This window comes from Callospermophilus lateralis, chromosome 10 (genome assembly GCF_048772815.1).
Source record: "Callospermophilus lateralis isolate mCalLat2 chromosome 10, mCalLat2.hap1, whole genome shotgun sequence".
In the NCBI taxonomy this organism is placed as follows: Eukaryota; Metazoa; Chordata; class Mammalia; order Rodentia; family Sciuridae; genus Callospermophilus; species Callospermophilus lateralis.
In genome coordinates, this window is record NC_135314.1 from 111,041,358 (window position 1) to 111,064,491 (window position 23,134).

General features: G+C 37.0%; 1 protein-coding gene and 1 pseudogene across 1 annotated transcript in view; one reads left to right on the top strand and one right to left on the bottom strand.

Moving 5' to 3' along the window:
* The window catches only part of Rsrc1 (arginine and serine rich coiled-coil 1), a 371,119-nt gene that overhangs the window by 5,904 nt on the left and 342,081 nt on the right, over window positions 1-23,134 (top strand). Inside the window, exons 2-3 of the mRNA XM_076867056.2 lie at window positions 8,453-8,655; window positions 9,480-9,605. Coding sequence (XP_076723171.1) covers window positions 8,453-8,655; window positions 9,480-9,605 — 329 coding nt within the window. The remainder of the gene's footprint in view (window positions 1-8,452; window positions 8,656-9,479; window positions 9,606-23,134) is intronic.
* LOC143408701 (elongation factor 1-delta pseudogene) lies at window positions 17,644-18,539 on the bottom strand (annotated as a pseudogene).

Consider the following 23,134-nt stretch of genomic DNA (forward strand, 5'->3'; position numbering starts at 1 on the left):
CCATCTTAACTTTTTTTTTTTTTTTTAAACCTCTTTGAGGTGGATTGATTTCCCACTGAGAGGACTGATCTTTTTCCTTTCTTTTTTTTTTTTCTTATGGTATAGTCAAGATTAAAGATTATGGCTTGATATACCAATGAATGAGTGGTAGAGAAGGACTTATAAATTGCCATATCCTAGAAAATTTTTAATATTTTTTTTAGTTGGAGATGGACACACAATATCTTTATTTATTTGTATTTGGGGCTGAGGATCGAACCTTATACATGCCAGGCAAGTGCACTACCGCTGAGCTACAGCCCAGCCCAGTCCTTGAAACTTTTGTTTCTCAAACTGATTGCCTATTTTCTGAAAAAAACAACTGCTTCTTGTTCACTTATTAGTAACAGAACCATCTTTGTGTATGCCTTTCAGTTCTCTCTGGTTTATTTATTTGTTTTTTGATGGTACTGGGAATTGAACCCTGGCAAAAGGTGGGCAAGTCCTCTACAGCTGAGCTACATTCCCAGTGCTTTACTTTAAAAAAAAATATTTTTGAGAGAGGGTCTTTTTAAGTTGCCCAGGCTGATCTTGGACTTGTGATCACATTGCCTCCACCTCTTAAATCTCTGGAATTTTGGGCCTGTGCCACCAGTTGGCTAGATGTCTTTTCTTGAATGACCATGTCTTTCAATCTTTCACATTTTCAATCACAACTTTATGATAAAATACATTTGTAAACTGTTGCTAAGGTAATTTTGTAAGTTATTCTGTAGTCATCACTTGTTCTGACTTCATTTCTGTATTAGGAGGAGTTGGGTGATATTTGTTATCATGAGGCTAAAACTCGGAAGAACTAGAGAACAGAAAACCAAGAGTTGTAGGAGTTTGGTCCCTCTGTTTTTTTCTCCACTTGCAGATAAATTGAACATGGTCAGCTTGTGGAAAGCTGAAAATCTATGATATATTCATCTTTGTCTTTACCATAAAGACCTATTAATGTCTCTTCATTTATTTCATCTTATCAGTGGTGTTACATATGAAGAGTTCTTCCTCACTAGGACTTTGTAATGTAAGTCAATCGCCAGGACTTGAATGAGCAAGAGTATTCGGTTATATGCTAATTATATGGGAAGCTAGGAGTAAGTATGCATTTAAGTAGGAACTCAGTACCTGTCATTTATAAAGTCCATTTGGGATCCACCTCAGACTTGCTTTTAGTGTTCCCTTTCTTTTCTGAATAAGTGAAGTTAGCTGCCATTTCTGGCTTTATAAGCTGCCTTTTTTCTCTTACTGAGGTTCATTATACTACAGTGTAATTTTTCTGAGATATAAATGAGTCACTTGAATATTACTTGTAGTTTTGTGACAGTGGAATTTCATCCAATGTGTATTTTGTTCCACTAAGGAAGTATCTTCATATCTTCTGTTAACTTTTCTGGATTAAAGGTAGTCGCCCTGTCTCTGTTATGGATGAGCTACATAGTTTATAATTAGAACAAATGAATCTAACTCACCTTCTCTTAATTTTTTTTTTTGGGAGGGGTTATCAGAAAGGTATTTATCTGGATGTTTTTCTTTACTTTTTTCTACTTCATGTCTATGCAGGGACTTAATAAGCAGGATGCAATGAATAATGTGATGACTGTAGGTGACTTAGAACAGTTTTCTCAAACTCTTTAGTCTTAGGATCCTTTTATAGGCTCAAAAAATTGTTGAGAATTTCAGGAAGTTTCATTTGTTTGGTAATATCTTTAATACGTACTTTGATAGTAATTAAAACAATTTTTTTGAAATGTTTTTCAATTAAAATAATAAACCCAGGGCTGGGGATATAGCTCAGTTGGTCGAGTGCTTGCCTTGCATGCACAAGGCCCTGGGTTCAATCCCTAGCACCCAAAATAAAAGTAAATAAAATAATAAGCCTACTACATTGTAATATTTGATATGGAAAATAGCTATTTTTAAAGCAAAACATAATAAGAAAAATGGTATTATTTTCCATTTCTGCAAATCTCTAGTGTCTGGCTTCATAGAAGACAGCTGGATTATTGTATCTGCTTCTGCATTCAATCTATTGAAATCAATTGCCTTTAAAATTTTTTTTTCTTTAGTTGTTGATAGAACTCTATTTTACTTATTTTTATGCAGTGCTAAAAATTGAACCCAGGGTCTCACATGTGCTAGGCAAGTGCTCTACCACTGAGCTGTGACCCAAGGCCAGATAAGTTGCTTTGACTGAAGTTTATGAAGAAAATCCAGCTTCACACAGATATGTTGTTGGAAGAGATAAGTGTTTTCATAGCCTTTTCAGATAACTGCTTTTTTTGACACTGCCACAAACCTTGACACAGGGTTGGTTATAATGTGGCATTTTAAACAGCATCAATGAACTTTTCTTGCTCCGGTATGTTAACATTTACGGTTTTTGTCCTGCACTATGAATGAATCTTTCCTATGCATGCTTTTGCTACAGGGCCTGGACAGCTGGAAGATACTGGTTCACTGAGTTAGGTATATCTTTCAAATGTTTACACCCTTTATTGTATCATATTTGTTAACATCACTGTGAATCTTGTAAGAGAAATCTAACTTGGGAAGTCTTTATTCTCATAGAGGCAGATATAAGTTATCCAAAATTCATAGTTTTGCTTGGGAGCTTGAATTTCATTCTTGGCAATAAATACTTTTCCTTGCAGTGAAAGGCTGTCTTCATTCATGTTTGAGAAAAAGTTTGCCAAACAATGAAGTCTGAATAATTTGTCAGTTGTTTATCAAAATAGTGCTGCATAATGAAAGCAGCTAGTTGGGCTTGCAATTCAGATGCGTAAGTATCCCTTCTTGAGACAGTTACTTACTTACCATTCATTCTTCCAGGTATGATAAAAATTAAGTGTATTTCCCATTTCATCACACAGAATGAAAAAGATGTATACTCAAGGATTCAATGTAATAAAATTAACAATTTGTTCTCTTTCACCAAGGACATTCTTAATTGAAATTGCCCTTCCTTTCCTTTCTTTTTTACTGTGGTTGTGTGGCAGTGAATGGACTGACTACAGTCTGGTGTGATGCCTCTGCCCTGATTTGTACTAAGATGTCAGTGGTTTTGTTCACTTTCAGTGTAAAAGTTAACAGTGTTAAAATGAAAACAGCTTTGAACTCTTGGAGCCCTGATAGGGTTGGTAGGAATCCAAGGGTCTTCAGGCCCCATTTTGAGAGTTGCTACTCCACTAGAACATAAGCCCCTTGAGGGCAAGGACTTGGGTATCTTGTTTACTGATGTGCTCCTTAAAACTGAGTCTGCCAACTTCCTGGCTGCTTCCCCTGTCTTTAGTGTTAGATCACTTGCATTCTCAATCTGCATTGTCTTTGTTTAGTTTACCTTCTCCTTTTGGTGGAGCATACTGTTGAGTAATTTCCTGAAGAAAGGTGAGTGTAAGGTGTAATTTTGAGACTTTGTATGTCAAAAAATGCCTTTATTCTAAACTCATACTGAACCAATGATTTGACTAGATAAAGATTCTAGGTTAAAACTTATTTTCTTTCATTGTTTTGTTGAGTTTCCATTGTGGCTGTTAAAAGCCCAATGCTTTTTATTATATCTGCCCCTCCCTCAACCCCCACTCTTTTTCTGTTTGGAAATTTCTGGTATGTTCTCTGTTTCCTGGTGTCTGAATTTTCTTTTTCTTTATGTGATCCTGGAGAGTGAACCCAGGGCCTCATGCATACTAAACAAGCCCTCTACCACTGAGCCACATACAGCCTGGTATATGAATTTTTTATAAGATATGCCTTGTGTATGTCTTTTTGAAAAATTCATTGTTTCAGGGACTTAAGGCAGTGCATATCTTTCAGTTCTGGAAATTCTGTGGATTTAGTTTTTGGATAGTCTCTTTTCCCTGTTATTTTTTATGGACTGAATATCAGTTAGGAATTGTGCCTCACAGATTGACCCCCCCTTTGTTTATCATTTAAGTAAAGTGTTCTGTGAATGGTCTGCCTTCTGCCTATTCTTGTTCACAGGGTCATCTTATATGTTTCTGAGGATATTGATTGTAATTTTTGTTCTTGAAGTTTTTTTTTTCCTCAGTTTAGTCTTCTGTTTTCATTTTTCTTCTTCTTCTTCCTTTTTTTTTGGTACTGGGGATTAAACCTATTGTTGCTTAGCCACTGAGCCACATCCCAAGAAGCCCTTTTTATTTTTTATTTTGAGACAGGGTCTTGCTAAGTTGCTGAGGCTGGCTTTGAACGTGCAATCCTCCTGCCTCAGCCTCCAGAACCACGAACCACTGTGATTATAGGTTTATCCTATAATCTAGTTTTTGTTCAGCTTGTTTTTTGTCTTTTATTTATTTTTGGTGCTGGGGATTGAACCCTGGGCCTTGTACAAACTACCTATACTTTCTACCATCAAGTTATACTGCCAGCCTTTGTCTTTTATAATAATGGTTTTCCTTACTTGTATGGTTATCTTTTGTTGTATATTCACTAAAAAGTTACAGAAAAAGAGTTTACAGAAAAATCTTAAGGTTTGGACTTTGTATCTGTGGGCTGTGTTATAGAGTTATTGAATTAGGGCTTGGTATTTTCTTCTGGGGTATTTTCTTCCTTATACACTTACGTATCTTGAGTTAGGGATTGCTGAGTTTTTGCAGAAAAGAATGCTCTAGTTTTGCTCCCAGGATGCCCTAGCTTCAGGGTTCTCATCCAGGCTGCAGAAGGCTGTGGCTTTTCCCATCAGGTGCAGGCTATCCTGAGTATAACTTTTTTAGTTTGGCATCATTCTGACCTTTTTACTGAGCCCTTGGACCGGTTGCTACATTGGCCTCCTTCAAAAAACAAAGAAACAAATAAACAAAACTGTCCTCAACTGCTGGAGTTTGGGGGAAGAGCAGTCATCTGGCTGGGTAGAAAAGGGAGGAAATCCAGGGAGCTATTTCTTTAACAGAAGTTGAGTCAGTTCCCCTGTTTTTAGCTTAATGACTCATTGTGCCTGCTGGGGTATATGGTGTCTCAAATTCCCATTCTTTCTAAGTCTTGCTATGTGAATTGGCTTTTTTCTTGTTGGAATTCTCTGCAGTTGCTTGGTATTCAGCTTTCTTAACTCTCAATCCTCCATCTGTTTTTCATTTGCTAAAAATTTGTTGACACGTCTTGTCTACTGTTCCCGTTGTTTTCTCTTCTAGTCTCTTTATCCTTGTGAATTTGTACTTTTTAATTTCTTTAGTCTTATTCCAGTTATTTTTTAAAACAAGATTGTAAGAGGGTAATGCAAAGTTACCTTAATTTAAACAGTTATTCATGGGTAAAGAAAGTTCTTGAGTTCCTAAAGGTGAAAACACAAAAAAAGAAAGGTGAAGCCAAGAAATAAGAAAACTTAGATTACTATAACCTCTCAGTGGTGGTAATAATAATGACTGATATTTGAAAATATGTACATACATACATGGGTATGTAGATATCATATGTGTAATGTATATATGGATATATATTATGTATAAATGGATATGTACACATGTTTAAATATATGTAGATATATGCTAGCTGGGTATGGTGGCTCATGCCTGTAATGCCAGGGACTTAGAGGCTGAGGCAGGAGGATTGCATGTTGTAGACCAGCCTTAGCAATTTAGTGAGATTCTCAACAACTTAGTGAGACCTTGTCTCAAAAAAGAAAAGAAGAAGAAGAAAAAAGAAAAGGACTGGAGGTGTGGAGATGTAGCTCAGTGATAAGGTGTCCCTGGGTTTAATCCTTAGTAAAAAATAAAAAAGTAGGTATATACTTTATGAATGTCTGTACATATTTATGAATGTATGTACCTATTTACATTCTACATACGTCTAATTTCATAATCATGTCATTTTAGAGCTGGAAAGGATTACAGTGATCTCTTACTGAAATCAGTTTCATGTTTCAGTGAGGAAACCGGCTTATTAGTGACTAAAAATTTTAAAATCAAGTTTTCTCAATGTTTTGTTAAATTGTAAACAGTAAGACCTCAGCTAACTTGAGGTTCAGAGCTACATATAAAATTCTTAATTGTGGCTCAAGGTAAATTGCTTAAAGTTTTGAGTTAGTCGTAACAAGTATTTCTATTGGTATTGCATTGGGATCATGGAGGGCTGGCTCCTCTGTGATTTTGAGAACAAGTAGTAATTTAATACTTTGTTGTTAAGTAATTACATTTAACTTATTTTGAATACATATTGAAGGAAGATGTGAGCTTTTGTTTATGTGATCTAAACCATTACATATATGGATCCTGCTTTTTTTTTTTTTTTTTTAAACCAGGGGTGCTTAATGACTGAAACACATTCTCAGCCCTTTTTATTTTGGGGACAGGGTCTCTCTTAAGTTGCGGAGGATGACTTTGAACTTGCCATTCACCTTGTGGGATTGATTATAGGCATGCACCACTGTGCCTGGCTGGATCCTGCTAGAGATTTAAATTAAGACAAGTAAACTACTCATTAGCTGAGTTAATTACTAAATACAAAATTTTAGGTTCTAATTTTGTTTTGTCTCTATATACTAAATACACAAACATTAACTGTATAGAAATAGATTTCAAAAAAGAAAAACATGAAACATTATATTTCATCACTTAAATTTTACCATTTTTTATTCTTATTCATATGTACACTTTCTTATAGTCCACACAGATGAAATAATGCAAATCTTCATGAATATATCATTCTCTAAAATATCTTCCAAATATATTTCCAAAGTACAATTCGGCTGGCTATCAAACAGCCACTCACATTTTAAAGGCTTTTTATAAATTGTTTAATAACTTCCTGAAGGATTTATAACACCGCTCTATCTATATACTAGCAATATGTGAAGAGTTGATTGACTTCACAATAATTTCTCCAGCTTTGGCACATCAGTTAAAATTTCCTCAGATTTCACAAGTGAATTGATTACAGTGCATTACTGAAGACTGATGAGGTCCATTTAAAAATGTAGAATTCTCAGAAAAAAATTTGACTGTAAGGTACTCAAGTATCTTGTTTTCAGGGAAGTCAAAAAGTAGGGAGTAGGTGGTCAGTTACCAAACAATGTCTTATTTAATGATAAATGCAACTTACAATATCATAAAATTGATATAATGAACTGTTTTCAGGATTGACTCTTGAGAGACATTAGAAAAAAATATGAGGAAAATTTATTTATTTATTTGATATGGGGGTTTGAACTAGGGGTGTTTTATCTCTGATCTACATCTCCAGATCTATTTATTTATTTATTTTAAAGACAATTTTTAAAAAAATATGTAGTTTTTAGTTACAGGTGGACACAATGTCTTTATTTTACTTTATGTGGTGCTGAAGATCGAACGCAGTGCCTCATGCATGCTAGGCATACCCTCTACCTCTGAGTCTCAACCCCAGCTCACTATTTTTTATTGGAGATTGAGTCTTGTTAAGTTGCTGAGGCTGGCCTCCAACTTGTGGTACTCCGGCCCAGCCTCCCCAGTTGTTGAGATTGCAGGCATGTACCACCATGCCCATCTAGTGGTGTTATGGTTTGGATGTGAGGTATCCCCCAAGAGCTCACCTGGGAGACAATGCAGGAAGGTTCAGAGAACTGAGTGGGTTACAAGAGCTTTTACCCAAACAGTGAATTAATCACCTGATGGGATTAATTGAGCAGTAACTGAAGGCAGGTGGGGTGTGGATAGAGCACGTGGGACATTACATGTATGGCTTTGGTTTATATATTTGTATCTGGCAAGTGACAATCTCTTTGCTTCTTGATCATCATGTGAGCTGCTTCCCTCTGCCAAACTCTTCCGCCTGTGATGGAGCTGGCTGTATATTAACTGAGACCTCTAAAACTGTGAGCCCTTAAATAAACTTTTCTTCCTCTACAATTGTTCTGGTTGGGTTTTTAAGTCACAGCAGCAAAAAAGCTGACAAGTAGCAGATTTGAATTGTTCAAAAATTATAAAAGGAGTTCATTGATGTCCTAGAAGATTATATTAGACATTTTTCTTGTGTCTTGTTAAGAAGCCATGCACATTTAAATTTTTTTCTCAAATATGTCTTTAAAATTTTTTACAAAGTAGGTAGAGTAAGGTGATGCACATCTGTAATCCTAGCATCTTGTGAGACTGAGGCCTGAGGCCTACAAATTTAAGGCCAGCCTAAGAAACTTAGCAAATCCCCATCTCAAAATTAAAAAAAAGGACTGGGATGTGGCTAAACACCCCTGGATTTAATCCCAGGTACCAATTTTTTTTTTTTTTTTAATAAAGTATTCGTGGCACAAGCCTGTAGTCCCAGCTGCACAAGAGGCTGAGGTAGAAGGATTGCTTGAGCCCAGGAGTTCAAGAACCAGCCTGGGCAACATAGTGAGAACATGTTTAAAATTTTTGTTTTATTTTTAAAGAGTTGTATAAAAGCTTGTATGTTGAATTTTGCTTATTGTGCGCCTATGTTAGAAATAATTTTCTTTGAATTTAAGCTTATAGAAATGGGACGCCGGTCTTCAGATACTGAAGAGGAGAGCAGAAGCAAGAGAAAAAAGAAACACCGTAGACGTTCATCTTCAAGCAGTTCGTCAGACAGTAGAACTTATAGCAGAAAGAAAGGAGGAAGGAAATCAAGATCAAAGTCAAGATCATGGTCGAGAGACCTTCAGCCACGTTCACATTCTTATGATAGAAGGTGATTTTCATAATTTTTATTTATATGGTAATGAGGGCAACTTTTTTTTTTTTTTGTACTGGGGATTGATCCCAAGGGTTCTGCTCTACCACTGATTATATCCGTAATCCTTTCATTTTTTTTTTTTGTTTTTTTGAGACAGGGTCTTGCTGAGTTGCTCAGGCTGGCCTTGAACTTGTTATCTTCCTGCCTCAGCATCCTGAATTGCTGAGATTACAGGCAGTGCCACTGTGTCTGGCGAGGTTGACATTCCTTAATGTTCATGTTTGTTTATTTTTAATTTTGTTGGATAAAATATTTTTCTTTTAATAGTTACATATTTATGAGGGTGAAATCATAACTCAAAAGGTTTTTTAAAATCAGCTCTAATAGTGTCTCTGGCTTTCCTATTCTTCCTATATTCTTTTTTTTTAAAAAAATTTATTTTTTAGTTTTAGGTGGACACAATGTCTTTATTTTACATTTATGTGGTGCTAAGGATCGAACCCAGTGCCTTGCACGCTAGGCGAGCATGTACCACTGAGCCATGACCCAGCCCTCTTCCTAAATTCTTTATGGGCAAGTAGATATAGTCCATGTACCTTGTTATCTGATATTTGGAAAGGTAGTTTGCTACTTACAACTCATAATGCCTTAGTTAGTACCTTATCAGATTCCTCCATTTTGAACCAGTCATCTGACTGTATAAGAGAAGTACCTTTTAATTTATTTGCTTCAGGGACAGAGGGAGACAGTAAAGATGAGATGACCTTTTAGAATCTAGATTTCTCTCTAATTCCTATAACAAATGCTTTTTATAGGGATGATATTTGACTTTATTTCAGACGCAGACATCGGTCAAGCAGTAGCTCTTCTTACGGCTCTAGAAGAAAACGAAGTAGAAGTCGTTCAAGGGGTCGAGGGAAATCTTACAGAATCCAGAGATCTAGATCAAAAAGCAGAACAAGAAGGTATATTTTATTGGTTTATTGTTGTTCCCAAATCAATGACTTTAAGCAACTCTCATTTATTTTCATTATTTTTACAATTTTGACTGACTTCAGCTGGCAGTTCTTCTGCTTGTCTCACCTGGAGCCGCTCATGCAGTTGTCATTATCTGATGACAAGAACAGCATCTGATGGCTTGATTGGAACTGGGTAGTCTGGTGTAACTCCACTGTATAACTGGCATTTGGTTCTGGCTCTTGGTCGGGATGCGTGTAGCTTCTCATTCTCTAGTAGGCTGTTTGGGCTTTTTCGTGTTATAGTGGGCGCATTCAAGAGTGTAATAGCTGAATCCATAGAATCTAGTTAGGTCTAACCTCAGAAATGATATGATATTTTATGGCCTGAATATTTGTGTCCTCCAGAAATCATTTATTGACATTCCACCTTCTATTGTGACTGTATTTGGAGATATAGCTTTTGTGAAGGTCAAGTTATTTGAGGTTGTAATGTTGGGACCTTAATCTGATAGGGCTGGTGGCCTTGTAAGAAGAGGAAGAGATTATTCTGTATGTCCTCAGAGGAGGCTATGTAAGGATATGGAGAAAAGGCTGCTGTTCACAAGACAGAAGAAAGCCCTGGCATCTGGATCTTGGAATTCTGTCCTGAAAAACTAAGAAAATAGATTTTTTTGTTTAAGATAGATACCCAATCTATGGCATTTTGTTACTGAAACCTGGACAGACTAATGCATGAGGTATCTCTCCTCCTGCATTTGGTAGCCTTGCTCACTCAGTGTCGAAACAGAGAACAAAGTACTTGAAGAGTTTGTACATTGCCATCAGTGGTAGAAAATACTCCATATTGGGTAGGAACTGTGGTATTGAGTGCCTTGGTCAAAGCAGGTGTTTAGAAGTCATTGAAGACCTTTGAACAGGAGAATGTTGGTATAAAAAAAGGATAAAGCAGTATTTTGAAAGGATTAGTATCTAGGACTGGGGAGGTAGTTCAGTGGTAGAGTGCTTGCTTAGTATGCCACCCTGGGCTCAATCTCCAATACTGCAAAAAAATAAAAGATGGTTTCCTTTTCTTGGCTTAGTGCTGTGTACTGTTAGGCTCTAATCTGGATGTATATTAGCAGCCCAATTTTGTTATCTAGGCATAAAATATTATAATTCTATGAATCTGAAGTTGGATAATAGCAGTAAAGTCCAGATATTTAACTTTACTGACCTTTTATTATTTGGCCTTAATCTCCCCATTTTTTCTAAACATTCTGTGTATAAACCACTTTGTTTTATGTAGCTTTGTTCTCCAGAGTTGCAAGCTTTGTTGATTTGAGCATGCTTCCCCCCCCCAAAAAAAATGCCATCATCTTTTCTTTGAGAATTCTTTTTACTCTATAATGTTAATTCTATTTAACCCTTACTTCTCTTTTCCTTGAATTCTTTTTTGATTTTTACTTTTTTTCCCCAAGTCAAATTTAACTCACCCTTTTCACATATGTTTCACATATATTTTTTGATTTGAAACAATGAGTATTATGTTTTTGTTATGCTCATTTTAGAAACTCTTGTAGAGGACCCTCTCTTCTAGGGGACTCTTTTGTAGGAGATTCTCTTGGTTAATCCCTTGCTCAGTTAAAAATGCATTGACTGAACAATTAACTGAGGATTTTAAAGTTAGGTAGGGAACTGTTTTTTTTTTTTTCCATTAGGAAAGTTTTATTTTATTGATATTTCATTGATATGTAGAAGCAAGGATTTATTCTGGAGGCACTTATTTGTCTAAATGAGAGACTGATTACCAGAAAGCAGTTTCAGTCAAAATTTCCTATAAGTGGGAACAAAAATAACATTGTTCTTTTTATGTTTATTATTATTTTTTTAACGTATAGAGTACTTTCAGGTATGGTGCATCAGTAGAATCCAAAAAGCTACTTAATTCACAGTATGAGGGTGAGGGTTTTCCCACAGGGAGAGGCTCATGACCTCTGGGAGTGCAGGGGCTGACCTCATTGCTATTTCAGCCTGAGGCTGTATATTGGTTGTTTTTTCAGTAGTCAATGGAAATCTTAGCTTTCTCCCTTTGTGGCACAGTGGGCTTACCTGGAAGCTTCCCTACCCAGGCACCTACCTGCAGTACCTCTGGGGATTGGGAATTGTAGTCACTTTCTTTTCCTTGACAGTGTAAGGAAGACATTGAGAGGATAGGTGGTGAAGTTGAGCCCACAGTAGATAATCCAGAACACCTGCTATTGAGTTTGTAACTGTTGGGCTGTCTTCATTCTGTGTATGAAGAAAGTTTATTCAAAATCACTGGTTCTCACCTTCCTGCATTGATATTGTGGTTCATATTTAACTATAATATTTAACTAGACACACTGAAGAGTCTTATATTTTGAGAAATTACATTATTCATGCCCTATTACATTATTTTTGGAAAATTATTTAGATATTTGTTTGTTTGTTTTGTGGTGCTGGGGGTTGAACCCAGGGCCTTGTGCATGCAAGGCAAGCACTCTACTAACTGAGCTATGTCCCCAGCCCAAAAATTTATTTTTCAAAGTGCTTAAACTAAGTGAGTTTCTGGGTTAACCTTAGTTTAACAAGAAAGTTAAACAACTCATTCCTTGAACAGTTTAATCAATGCTTTAATTTAGATATAGAAAATGAAAGTAGTGAATTTTTTAAAGAAAGCATAATATATGATTTTAAATCTGAAGGTGTGTTATCGATCTCTGCTTTTAATAGCAGACAGTGATTTCAGATGAACAAGTCAAATACTTACAGAAAACTTCGGTGTTAACTGTATACAAAATAATTTAAAGATGAAGTGTGCCTAGGGAATGGCAGGAATTGGGAAGTTGAAAGTTTGAAGTTACTGGTTTCTATGGGTGAGTTATGGAGTTATTGGACAATTGTGCTTTTTAAGATAACTTTTTATGTTCTTGAAGTATTCAAATTGTGACTTGTTACTTCTTTCTCTAATAATGAGAAGCCTCCCCTACTCCACAGTATATTTACTTGCATAATTATAGAATATAGACAGCAGTTTCAGAATTGCTAATATATATCACTATGAAAACCAAACTTACAAATTAGACTCCCCCCTGCCCTCCCGCCCCCCCCCCCATGCCAGGGTTGGAGCCCAGGAACCAGCAAGCATTCTACCACTGAACTGCACCCCTGACCTTTAAATAGTTTTTATAGCTCTTTTAATCTGTACCCTAAGGATATACAATTCTGTACCTAGTCCTCACCTGTTTTTTCAATGTGGTTAGTTTCTTCATTTAGAAAGAGTTAAGTTCATTGTTTCTGTTTATATTTTCTGTTTATATTTCATTTTTTATGCTGCTAAACTTTTTGATTTTTGTTTCATTATTTTAGTACTTGAAACATTAACATGGTTTCAGAAAATACCACTATATTAGAAGGTGCACCCAGAGAAGTATCACTGCCCCATTTTCCCTGTGTTTTGTTTCTACCTTCTCTGTGTAACTAGTATTTGTGTCTTATTCTCCCATGTTTTGTTTTAGATGAATGAGCAGCGTCATATGTGGCAAATATGACTGTTCTTTGCACTTTGCTTCCTTTTTTTTTGCAGATGTGTATTGGAAATCCACATCAGAATGTAGATCTTACTTTTATAGTTGCTAGTACCCTATTATGTGCTTGTGTTGAAGTTTGTTTAGCCACTGCCTAGGTAGATGCAGTTAAAATACAGTCATTATTTTGCAGTTGCCAAAGAGCTTTTGTGAATTAACTAGCACATGAATATTTTTAATTGCTGGGTGTAATCCTCCATGGGAAAGTCCCCAAATTCAGATTTCTGGATCAGAGGTAAGTATGTTTGTAGTTTTGTTAGAAATTGTTGAATTCCTGTCAGTAATGTGAAAGTCTTGTTTTCCCACAGTGTCACCAATAGTATGTGCTGTGATAGTTTTAAATGTTTGCTAATCTGATAAATGAGAAGTGGTATTTTAGAGTAGTTTTAATTTTCAATTTTCTTTTCATCATAACTGAATTAGAATATCTTTACATTTAAGGACTGTGTATTGTGTAAGTATGTGTTTGTGTGAATTTTTGCTAATGTTTTTTGGGTTTTTGGTCTTTTTTTCTTGAGTTTTTAAAAATTTTTAAATTTCCTTATTTTTTTTAGTTATAGATGGACACAGTACCCTTATTTTATTCGTTTTTTTTTTTTTTTTTTTAGGTGGTGCTGGGAATCGAACCCATTGCCTCACACATGCTAGGCAAATGCTCTACCACTGAGCACAACCCCAGCCTCCTTGAGTTTTCAAGAGTTATTTATAAGGGATGTTAGCCCTTTAACTACAATGCATAAGGCAAATATTTTCTTATGGTTTTTCAATTCTTATTTTTTTAAAAAATATCTTTATTTATTCATATGTGGTGTTGAGGATCGAACCCAGGGCCTCGCACGTGCTAGGCAAGCGCTCTACCACTGAGCCCCAGCCCCAGTCTGGTTTTTCAATTCTTTTGACTTTTTTTTTTTTTTTTTGGTAGTGGGGATTGAACTCAGGGGCAGTTGACCACTGAGCCACTTCCTCAACCCTATTTTTTTTTTTTTTTAATTAATTTTTATTGTAGGTTGTTCAAAACATTACATAGTTCTTGATATATCATATTTCACACTTTGATTCAAGTGGGATATGAGCTCCCATTTTTACCCCATATACAGATTGTAGAATCACATCAGTTGCAGAACCATTGATTTACATATTGCCATACTGGTGACTGTTGTATTCTGCTGCCTTTCCTATCCTCTACTATCCCCCCTCCCCCCTCCCCTCCCCTCTTCTCTCTCTACCCCCTCTACTGTAGTTCATTTCTCCCCCTTATTTTTTCTCCTTTCCCCTCACTTCCTCTTGTATGTAATTTTGTATACCCCTGAGGGTCTCCTTCCATTTACATGCAATTTCCCTTCTCTCTCCCTTTCCCTCCCACCTCTCATCCCTGTTTAATGTTAATCTTCTTCTCATGCTCTTCATCCCTACTCTGTTCTTAGTTACTCTCCTTATATCAAAGAAGACATTTGGCATTTGTTTTTAAGGGATTGGCTAGCTTCACTTAGCATAATCTGCTCTAATGCCATCCATTTCCCTCCAAATTCTATGATTTTGTCATTTCTTAATGCAGAGTAATACTCCATTGTGTATAAATGCCACATTTTTTTTATCCATTCGTCTATTGAAGGGCATCTAGGTTGGTTCCACAGTCTTGCTATTGTGAATTGTGCTGCTATGAACATGGATGTAGCAGTGTCCCTATAGTGTGCTCTTTTTAGGTCTTTAGGGAATAGACCGAGTAGGGGAATAGCTGGATCAAATGGTGGTTCCATTCCGAGCTTTCCAAGAAATCTCCATACTGCTTTCCAAATTGGCCGCACCAATTTGCAGTCCCACCAGCAATGTACAAGAGTACCCTTTTCCCCACATCCTCGCCAGCACTTGTTGCTGTTTGACTTCCTAATGGCTGCCAATCTTACTGGAGTGAGATGGTATCTTAGGGTGGTTTTAATTTGCATTTCTCTGACTGCTAGAGATGGTGAGCATTTTTTCATATACTTGTTGATTGATTGTATGTCCTCCTCTGAGAAATTTCTGTTCAGGTCCTTGGCCCATTTGTTGATTGGGTTATTCGTTATCTCATTGTCTAATTTTTTTAGTTCTTTGTATATTCTGGATATTAGGGCTCTGTCTGAAGTGTGAGGAGTAAAGATTTGTTCCCAGGACGTAGGCTCCCTATTTACCTCTCTTATTGTTTCTTTTGCTGAGAAAAAACTTTTTAGTTTGAGTAAGTCCCATTTGTTGATTCTAGTTATTAACTGTTGTGCTATGGGTGTCCTATTGAGGAATTTGGAGCCCGACCCCACAGTATGTAGATCATAGCCAACTTTTTCTTCTATCAAACGCCATGTCTCTGATTTGATTTCAAGTTCCTTGATCCACTTTGAGTTAACTTTTGTGCATGGCGAGAGAAAGGGATTCAGTTTCATTTTGTTGCAAATGGATTTCCAGTTTTCCCAACACCATTTGTTGAAGATGCTATCCTTCTTCCATTGCATGCTTTTAGCCCCTTTATCGAATATAAGATAGTTGTAGTTTTGTGGATTGGTTTCTGTGTCCTCTATTCTGTACCATTGGTCCACCCGCCTGTTTTGGTACCAGTACCATGCTGTTTTTGTTACTATTGCTCTGTAGTATAGTTTGAAGTCTGGTATAGCTATACCGCCTGATTCACACTTCCTGCTTAGCATTGTTTTTGCTATTCTGGCTCTTTTATTTTTCCATATGAATTTCATGATTGCTTTCTCTATTTCTACAAGAAATGCCGTTGGGATTTTGATTGGCATTGCATTAAACCTATAGATAACTTTTGGTAATATCGCCATTTTGATGATGTTACTTCTACCTATCCATGAACAGGGTATATTTTTCCATCTTCTAAGATCTTCTTCTATTTCTTTCTTTAGGGTTCTGTAGTTTTCATTGTATAAGTCTTTCACCTCTTTTGTTAGGTTGATTCCCAAGTATTTTATTTTTTTTGAGGATATTGTGAATGGGGTGGTTGTCCTCATTTCCATTTCAGAGGATTTGTCGCTGATATACAGAAATGCCTTTGATTTATGCGTGTTGATTTTATAGCCTGCCACTTTGCTGAATTCATTTATTAGCTCTAATAGTTTCTTTGTAGACCCTTTTGGGTCTGCTAGGTATAGAATCATGTCATCTGCAAATAGTGATAATTTGAGTTCTTCTTTTCCTATTTTTATGCCTTTAATTTCTTTCGTCTGTCTAATTGCTCTGGCCAGTGATTCGAGAACTATGTTGAACAGAAGTGGTGAGAGAGGGCATCCCTGTCTTGTTCCAGATTTTAGAGGGAATGCCTTCAGTTTTTCTCTATTCAGAATGATGCTAGCCTGAGGCTTAGCATAGATAGCTTTTACAATATTGAGGTATGTTCCTGTTATCCCTAGTTTTTCTAGAGTTTTGAACACAAAGGGATGCTGTACTTTGTCGAATGCTTTTTCCGCATCTATCGAGATGATCATATGGTTCTTATTTTTAAGCCTATTGATGTGGTGAATAACATTTATTGATTTCTGTATATTGAACCAACCTTGCATCCCAGGGATAAATCCTACCTGATCATGGTGCACAATTTTTTTGATATGTTTTTGTATCCGGTTCGCCAGAAGTTTATTGAGGATTTTTGCATCTAGGTTCATTAGAGATATTGGTCTGTAGTTTTCTTTCTTTGAAGTGTCTTTGTCTGGTTTAGGAATCAGGGTGATGTTGGCCTCATAGAATGAATTTGGAAGTTCTCCCTCTTTTTCTATTTCCTGAAATAGCTTGAAAAGTATTGGTATTAGTTCCTCTTTAAAGGTTTTGTAAAACTCTGCTGTATACCCATCCGGTCCTGGGCTTTTCTTAGTTGGTAGTCTTTTGATGGTATCTTCTATTTCCTCAATTGATATTGGTCTGTTTAGGTTCCTCAACCCTATTTTGAATTTTATTTAGAGACACAGTCTCACTGAGTTGCTTAAAGCCTCGCTTTTTGCTGAGACTGGCTTTGAACTCATAATCCTCCTGTCTTAGCTTCCCCAGCCTCTGGGATTACAGGTGTGCGCCACCATGCCTAGCTTGACTTTTTAAAAGTATTTTTGGTCATGTAAAATTCTCTTCTTTTTCTTTTTTTTTTTTTTTTTGGCACTGGAGATTGAACCTAGGGATGCTATACCACTGAGCTATATCCCCAATTTTTAAAATTTATTTTGGGACAGGGCCTTGCTAAGTTTCTAATACTGGCCTCAAATTTACAATCCTCCTACCTCTTTCCTTAATTTCATTGTTTATTGTTGAAGAAATGGAACTAATATTAGGGTGTTGATTTGTGTCCTGAAGCTTTGCTGAATTCATTATGAATTAGAATCTTGTGTATGTGAGTAATGTCTAGGGTTTTTTTCCATATATATATCATTTGTGATCATAGATAATTTTAGTTCTCAGTTTGGATGCCTTTTATTTCTTTTTGTAGTCTAATGGTTTTGGCTAGGACTTCTTGTACTCTGTTGAATAGAATTTATCCATTTATCTTCTTTCGTTTTTTTCCATGGGTACCAGTCCTTAATCTCCTCAGGGCCTATGCAGTGTGTGCTCGGGCTCAGATCTTGTTGAATTCTTGTAGTGTCAACACTCTGCATATGTTCCTCAAACTTGATGATCTGCTCCTCCATCAGGTTAGTGCTCACTTTGTTATCCTCCACCATACACCAGACCCTCAGCTTGCAGATACCATAGCCCACAGGCACCAGTTGAGAGCCTCCCAGACCAGCCCATATGGTTGGACAGTGCACACAGGCCTCTGTCTGGGCCATGTTCTTTTCATCATCCCAGGGTTTGATGTTTCAGAGGATGGAAGACTCTGCCACCAGTAGAGGCTTCTTAGTCCTCTTCTCTGATTACCACTGCAGCCTTTTCTCCCACAGCCTGACTGCTGCCTTGTCCTCCTCCTCATCACTGCTGCTAAATAGGTCAGTGTCATTGTCTTCCTTGTCCTCTGCAGGTGTGGGAACGGTCTTGGTTAGGGGGGTCCACTTGACACGTGGGAGACATGTCCTGGGACTGTGGTTTGGTGGATTGGCGAGCTCTTCTCCAGGGTGTTCAGCTGGGTCTGTAGCCTGAAGATGGCCTTCTGCAGATCCTCACCACACTTTGCAGGTTCTGGTTCTTCATCTCCAGGTTGGTGATCCAGATAACCATCTCACTGTGGTTTCTTCCAGGCCTGTATGATGCCCTGGGGCCTGAGCTCTGAGCTCTTGTGGGAGGTGCCAGAGACAGTCCTGTTCATCTGCTCATGGAACTTTCTTTCTGAATCATTGTATTTAAACTTGTTGAATCAGATCTTTTCAGGCACTGGAGAATTTGTAGCCATTTTTATGATGCCAGCCACAGACGGGACCAAGAAGAGGGACCTGTAGTGTGGGCCTGAGAAGGAAAGGCTATCCTATTTGTTGGTTTTCTTAGTGTTCTCTTCTAGTTCTTTTAGTTTTTATGGTATTATTCTTGTCTCCTGTTTCATTTCTTATTTTAATTATTAGAATCTTCCTACCTTATTTCCTTAAGCTGAGCCCTTGTTAATTTTGTCTTTTTTTGTGTGTGTGTTGTGTTGCTGAGCATTGAACCCAGGGCCTTGTGCATGCAAGGCAAGCACTTTACCAACTGAGCTATATATCCAGCCCAATTTTGTCTCTTTTTAAGAAACTTAGTTTTAATTTTTTTTCAGTTTTCTATTTTTAAAATTTTGGCTATAATCTTTATTATTTTCTTGTTTCATCTTGGTTTTGGTTGAGTTTATTCTATTTTCTAGTTCTTTGAGGTGTAAAATTCGGTAGTTGATGAGATTGCTCCTTTTTTTTTTTTTAATGCAACAAACATCTCTGCTAGTAATGTTTTTCATGCTTTCTATAGTTTGTTTCCTTCCTTCCTTCCTTCCCACCCTTCTGCCTGCCTCCCCGCGCCCCCCCCCCCACACACACACACTCTCTTTCTTATTAGGGATTGAATTCAGGGCCTCTTACATGCTACCACTGAGCCAAACCCCAGCTCTTTCCCATAAGATTTGGTATGGTGGGTATGTTGTATTTTCATTTGCATTTGTATCCAACAGTTTTATAATTTACCTTGAGATTTTTTCTTTTATCTGATAGTTCTTGATTGAAGAGAATGTTGTTTAGTTTTCATCTATTCATGAACTTCTTGCTACTTTCCTACTGCTCTTAATTTCTGGCTTCATTTCATTGGCTTGGTGCTATAGTTTAGATTTTTTTTTTTTTTTTTTTTTTGGTACTGGGGTTTGAACCCACGGGTGCTCTACCACTGAGGTACATCTCAGTCTTTTTTATGTTTCTATTTTGAGATAGGGTCTCACTCAGTTGTTTAGGGCTTTGCTAAGCTACTAAGGCTGGCCTCCACTTTGTGATCCTCCTACTCTAGCCTCCTGAGCTGTTGTGATTACAGGCATGCATCACCATGCCCAGCCATGTAGTTTGGATCTTAATGTCCCCAAAAGATCTGTGTGTTAAATGTTGTTCTGTGGAGTGGCACTGTTGGGAGGTGGTAAAATCTGGAAGAGACAGAGCCTAGTGGGAGGTTCTGGGTCACTGGGAACATGCTCCTGGAGGGGATTGTGGGACCCTAGCCCTTTCTTCTTTTTCATGTCCTAAACCTGAGGTCAGTGCTCCACCATACATGCCCAAAGCAATGAGGCCAGTCAGTCATGGACAGAAACCTCCCAAACTGTGAGCCAAAACGAGTCTTTACAGTTTGGTTATCTTAAGTATTTTGTTGCAGTAATAGAAAGTAACACAGTTGGGAAAGAGACTTGGTATGATTTCAGTCTTAAATTTATTAGGACTTGTTTTGTAACCTAACATAGTCTATCCTGGAAAATGTGTTATGTATGCTTGAGAAGAATTTATATTTTGCCATTGGTGGGTAGATTGTTTGCTGTATATCTGTTAGTTTCAATTGATCTGTAGTCTTGTTCAAATGCTCTTTTTTCCTTATTCATTTTTTGTCTTACTGGGGCTTGATCTAGAGGTGCTTTACCACTGAGATACATCCTGAGCCCTTTCTATTTTTTTATTTTGAGGCAGGGTCTCACTCAGTTGTCCAGGATGGCTTTAAATTTGTAATCCTTCTATTTCAGCCTTGTGAGTTGAGGTGCTAGGTTTATAGATCTGTACCATGGTGCCCAGTTAGGCCCCTCCCCTTAAAGTTTCTACCTGTTCCCATAGAACTAAGCAGGAGACAAGACTTTAACACATGGTCCTTGGAGGACATTTCAGATTCAAACTAGCAGAGTCCGATTCTTTTTTACATATTTGGGAATTTTTGGTCGTCATTTCCTCAGATGAACTATTCTTCCCTTTCTCTCTCTCATCTTCTTCTGGAACCCCCATAAAACATATATTGATTTGCTTAAGTGTGTCCACTATATCCTTTTTTAATTTTGCTTCTTTGACTCAGGAATTGTGACTCTTTTTGTGCTTACCAATTCTTTCTTGGTTTGCTACAGAGCCCCTCTAGTGAAATTTTTAGTTCAGTTACTCTATTTCTCAGCTCCAGCATTTTTGTTTGGACTTTTCTTATCATTCTAATCTTTCTGATGATAGTCTTGTTTTATTCATTTTTACCTTTCTTGATTTTGTTTAGTTGTCCATCTGTCTTCTCTCTTGAATTGTTGAGCTTCTGTCTCGGTTATTTTCAGTTCCTTGTCAGGTAGTTTTAGATCTCAGTTTCTGTAGGTTGATTTCTAGTTTGAACCAATTTCCAAATTGTGTATCTTGTGATATTTTTCTTTTCTTATTTTTTAAACTTACTTTTATGCACTTGAGAAAGATAGCCACCTCTTCTAGTCTTTATGGACTGGCTTGTGTCAGCATGGTTCAAGATCCCAGGAGCCTCTGAAATTTCTTTAGAGCTTGTGACTTTTCTGGGCTTTGCTTTTATATGTGATTTTCTATATAGAGGGGTTTATTGGTTTCTGTTTTTCTTTCTCTCTTTGTTTCTTTTTTTAATATTTATTTTTTAGTTGTAGTTGGACACAGTATCTTTATTTTATTTTTATGTGGTGCTGAGGATCAAATCCAGGGCCTTGCATGTGCTAGGCAAGTACTCTACCACTGAGCCACAATCCCAGCCCTCTTTCTTTGTTTCTTTTTTAAGGCTTGATTCTTTTCTTTTTACTCTTTTCTTAATGATTCTCTGTCTTACTACATACACTTCAGTATTTTACTATAAATCATACCAAATGTCTTTGGTCATAGTTGGGGTCTAAAATTTTTTAAATTTCGGGCTCTATTCCATGTATGGCTTTTCTCTGAGAGATAAGAGTACTTTTAAATGTTTTTCCTACAGTCTGTTTTTTATGCAGCCAGAGTACCATTTCCCCTCATCTTATGAACGAGGAATCTAGAACACCTATCTGCAGCTTAGAACTAGTTTTTTTTTTTTTTTTTCCAGGAGCTTTTGTTCTCTTAATATTTCTGGTATCTGTCTGTGGCACTGAAGTTCCTCTGGTGCTACAGCAGCAAATATGCCAATCTTTCCTTTGTTCCCAGTGACCTGCACATATTTAGTATGTGATTCTCCTATTAATACCTTTAAATAGGACATAGATATCATTCCCTCTGATAGTTTTCTAGAATACCAGAAAGCTGGATACATATGCCTCACTCTTCTCTTACTTTTGCTGGTGGCCTTCTCCACATGTTACTGAGTTTCCTAGCCTCTCTGTTGTCAGAACAGTAGTTGCTGTGGCCCTGCTTTCTCTTGCTTTCCGTGACACTTGGGCATCCAAGTTATGCAGGTTTCATTAGCACTTACCTGTCCCTTAGGCAGCCCTCTATAGATCTTGAGAGTAGACTCTTTTCCTTGTGTCTCTTGTTGGAAGTCATGAGCTAAGCTGAGGTTTGACAACCTAGGAGAGAGGCAGGTAGAGTAAAATGGCTTCTTACCTGTTTCCGTGCAGCTCTACTCAGCTTTATGCTGCCTCTGGTTGTTGCAACTTCTTAACTGCTTCCTGAAGTTCTATAAAGGCATTTTAGTTTGTATGGTTTGTATTTTGTTTTGTTAGTGTCTCTGTGGGAGTGTGATATATGAGAACTGGCACTTCCTGTTCCACCATCTTGGCTAACAGAAAAATGCAAAGAATAGTGCAGAATTTCCTTATAGCCCTCCACTACTTCATTATTACAGTGATCAAAAGTGGACATTAGCATTGGCACAGTACCAGTTATTTGAATTTCACCAGTGTTTCTAATAATGTTCTTTTTCAGTTCCCAAATTCAATCCGGGACCCTACATTGCATTTAGGTTGTTATCCGTCCTCAGCCTCTCCAAGTCTGTGAGTGTTCCTCATTCTTTGCTCATCTTTCATGACCATTACATTTATGAATAATACTGGACATTTATTTCATAGAATGTCCCTCAACTTGAGTTTGTGTGTGGTTTTCTCATGACTAAGAATGAGCTATGTGTTTTTGGCAAAAAAAGCTATTGTGTCCTTCTTAGTGCATCATATCAAGGAGTACATGATCTAGCTGTGGTACTGGTGATTCTTATCATTGTCATTTGAGTAAGGTCAGGTTCTGCCATCTTCCCCTTTGTACTTGCTAGATATCTTGGGAAAGATTTTTAGCCTGCTGTTATTCTGCTTCTCAAACGTTTGCCTACTAACTGGCATTTCTTAGTAGATTTCATCTATAGCAGTTACTTTGGTGTTTGCTTTATTATACCTCAAATTCTTTTGTGTATGGTATAAGATAGGTATTTAGGTTCATTTATTTTCATATAGAAGTCTAACATCATTTTAAAAGAGTTTCATTTTTTTACTATATAGTTTGGTATCTCTGTCAAAAACCAACTGAGTATTTTTATGTCATTCTATTTCTGAATTGTTTAGTTGATTCCATTGTTCTATTTTTACAATAGTCCTACACAATTTCAATTATTATGGTTTTATAG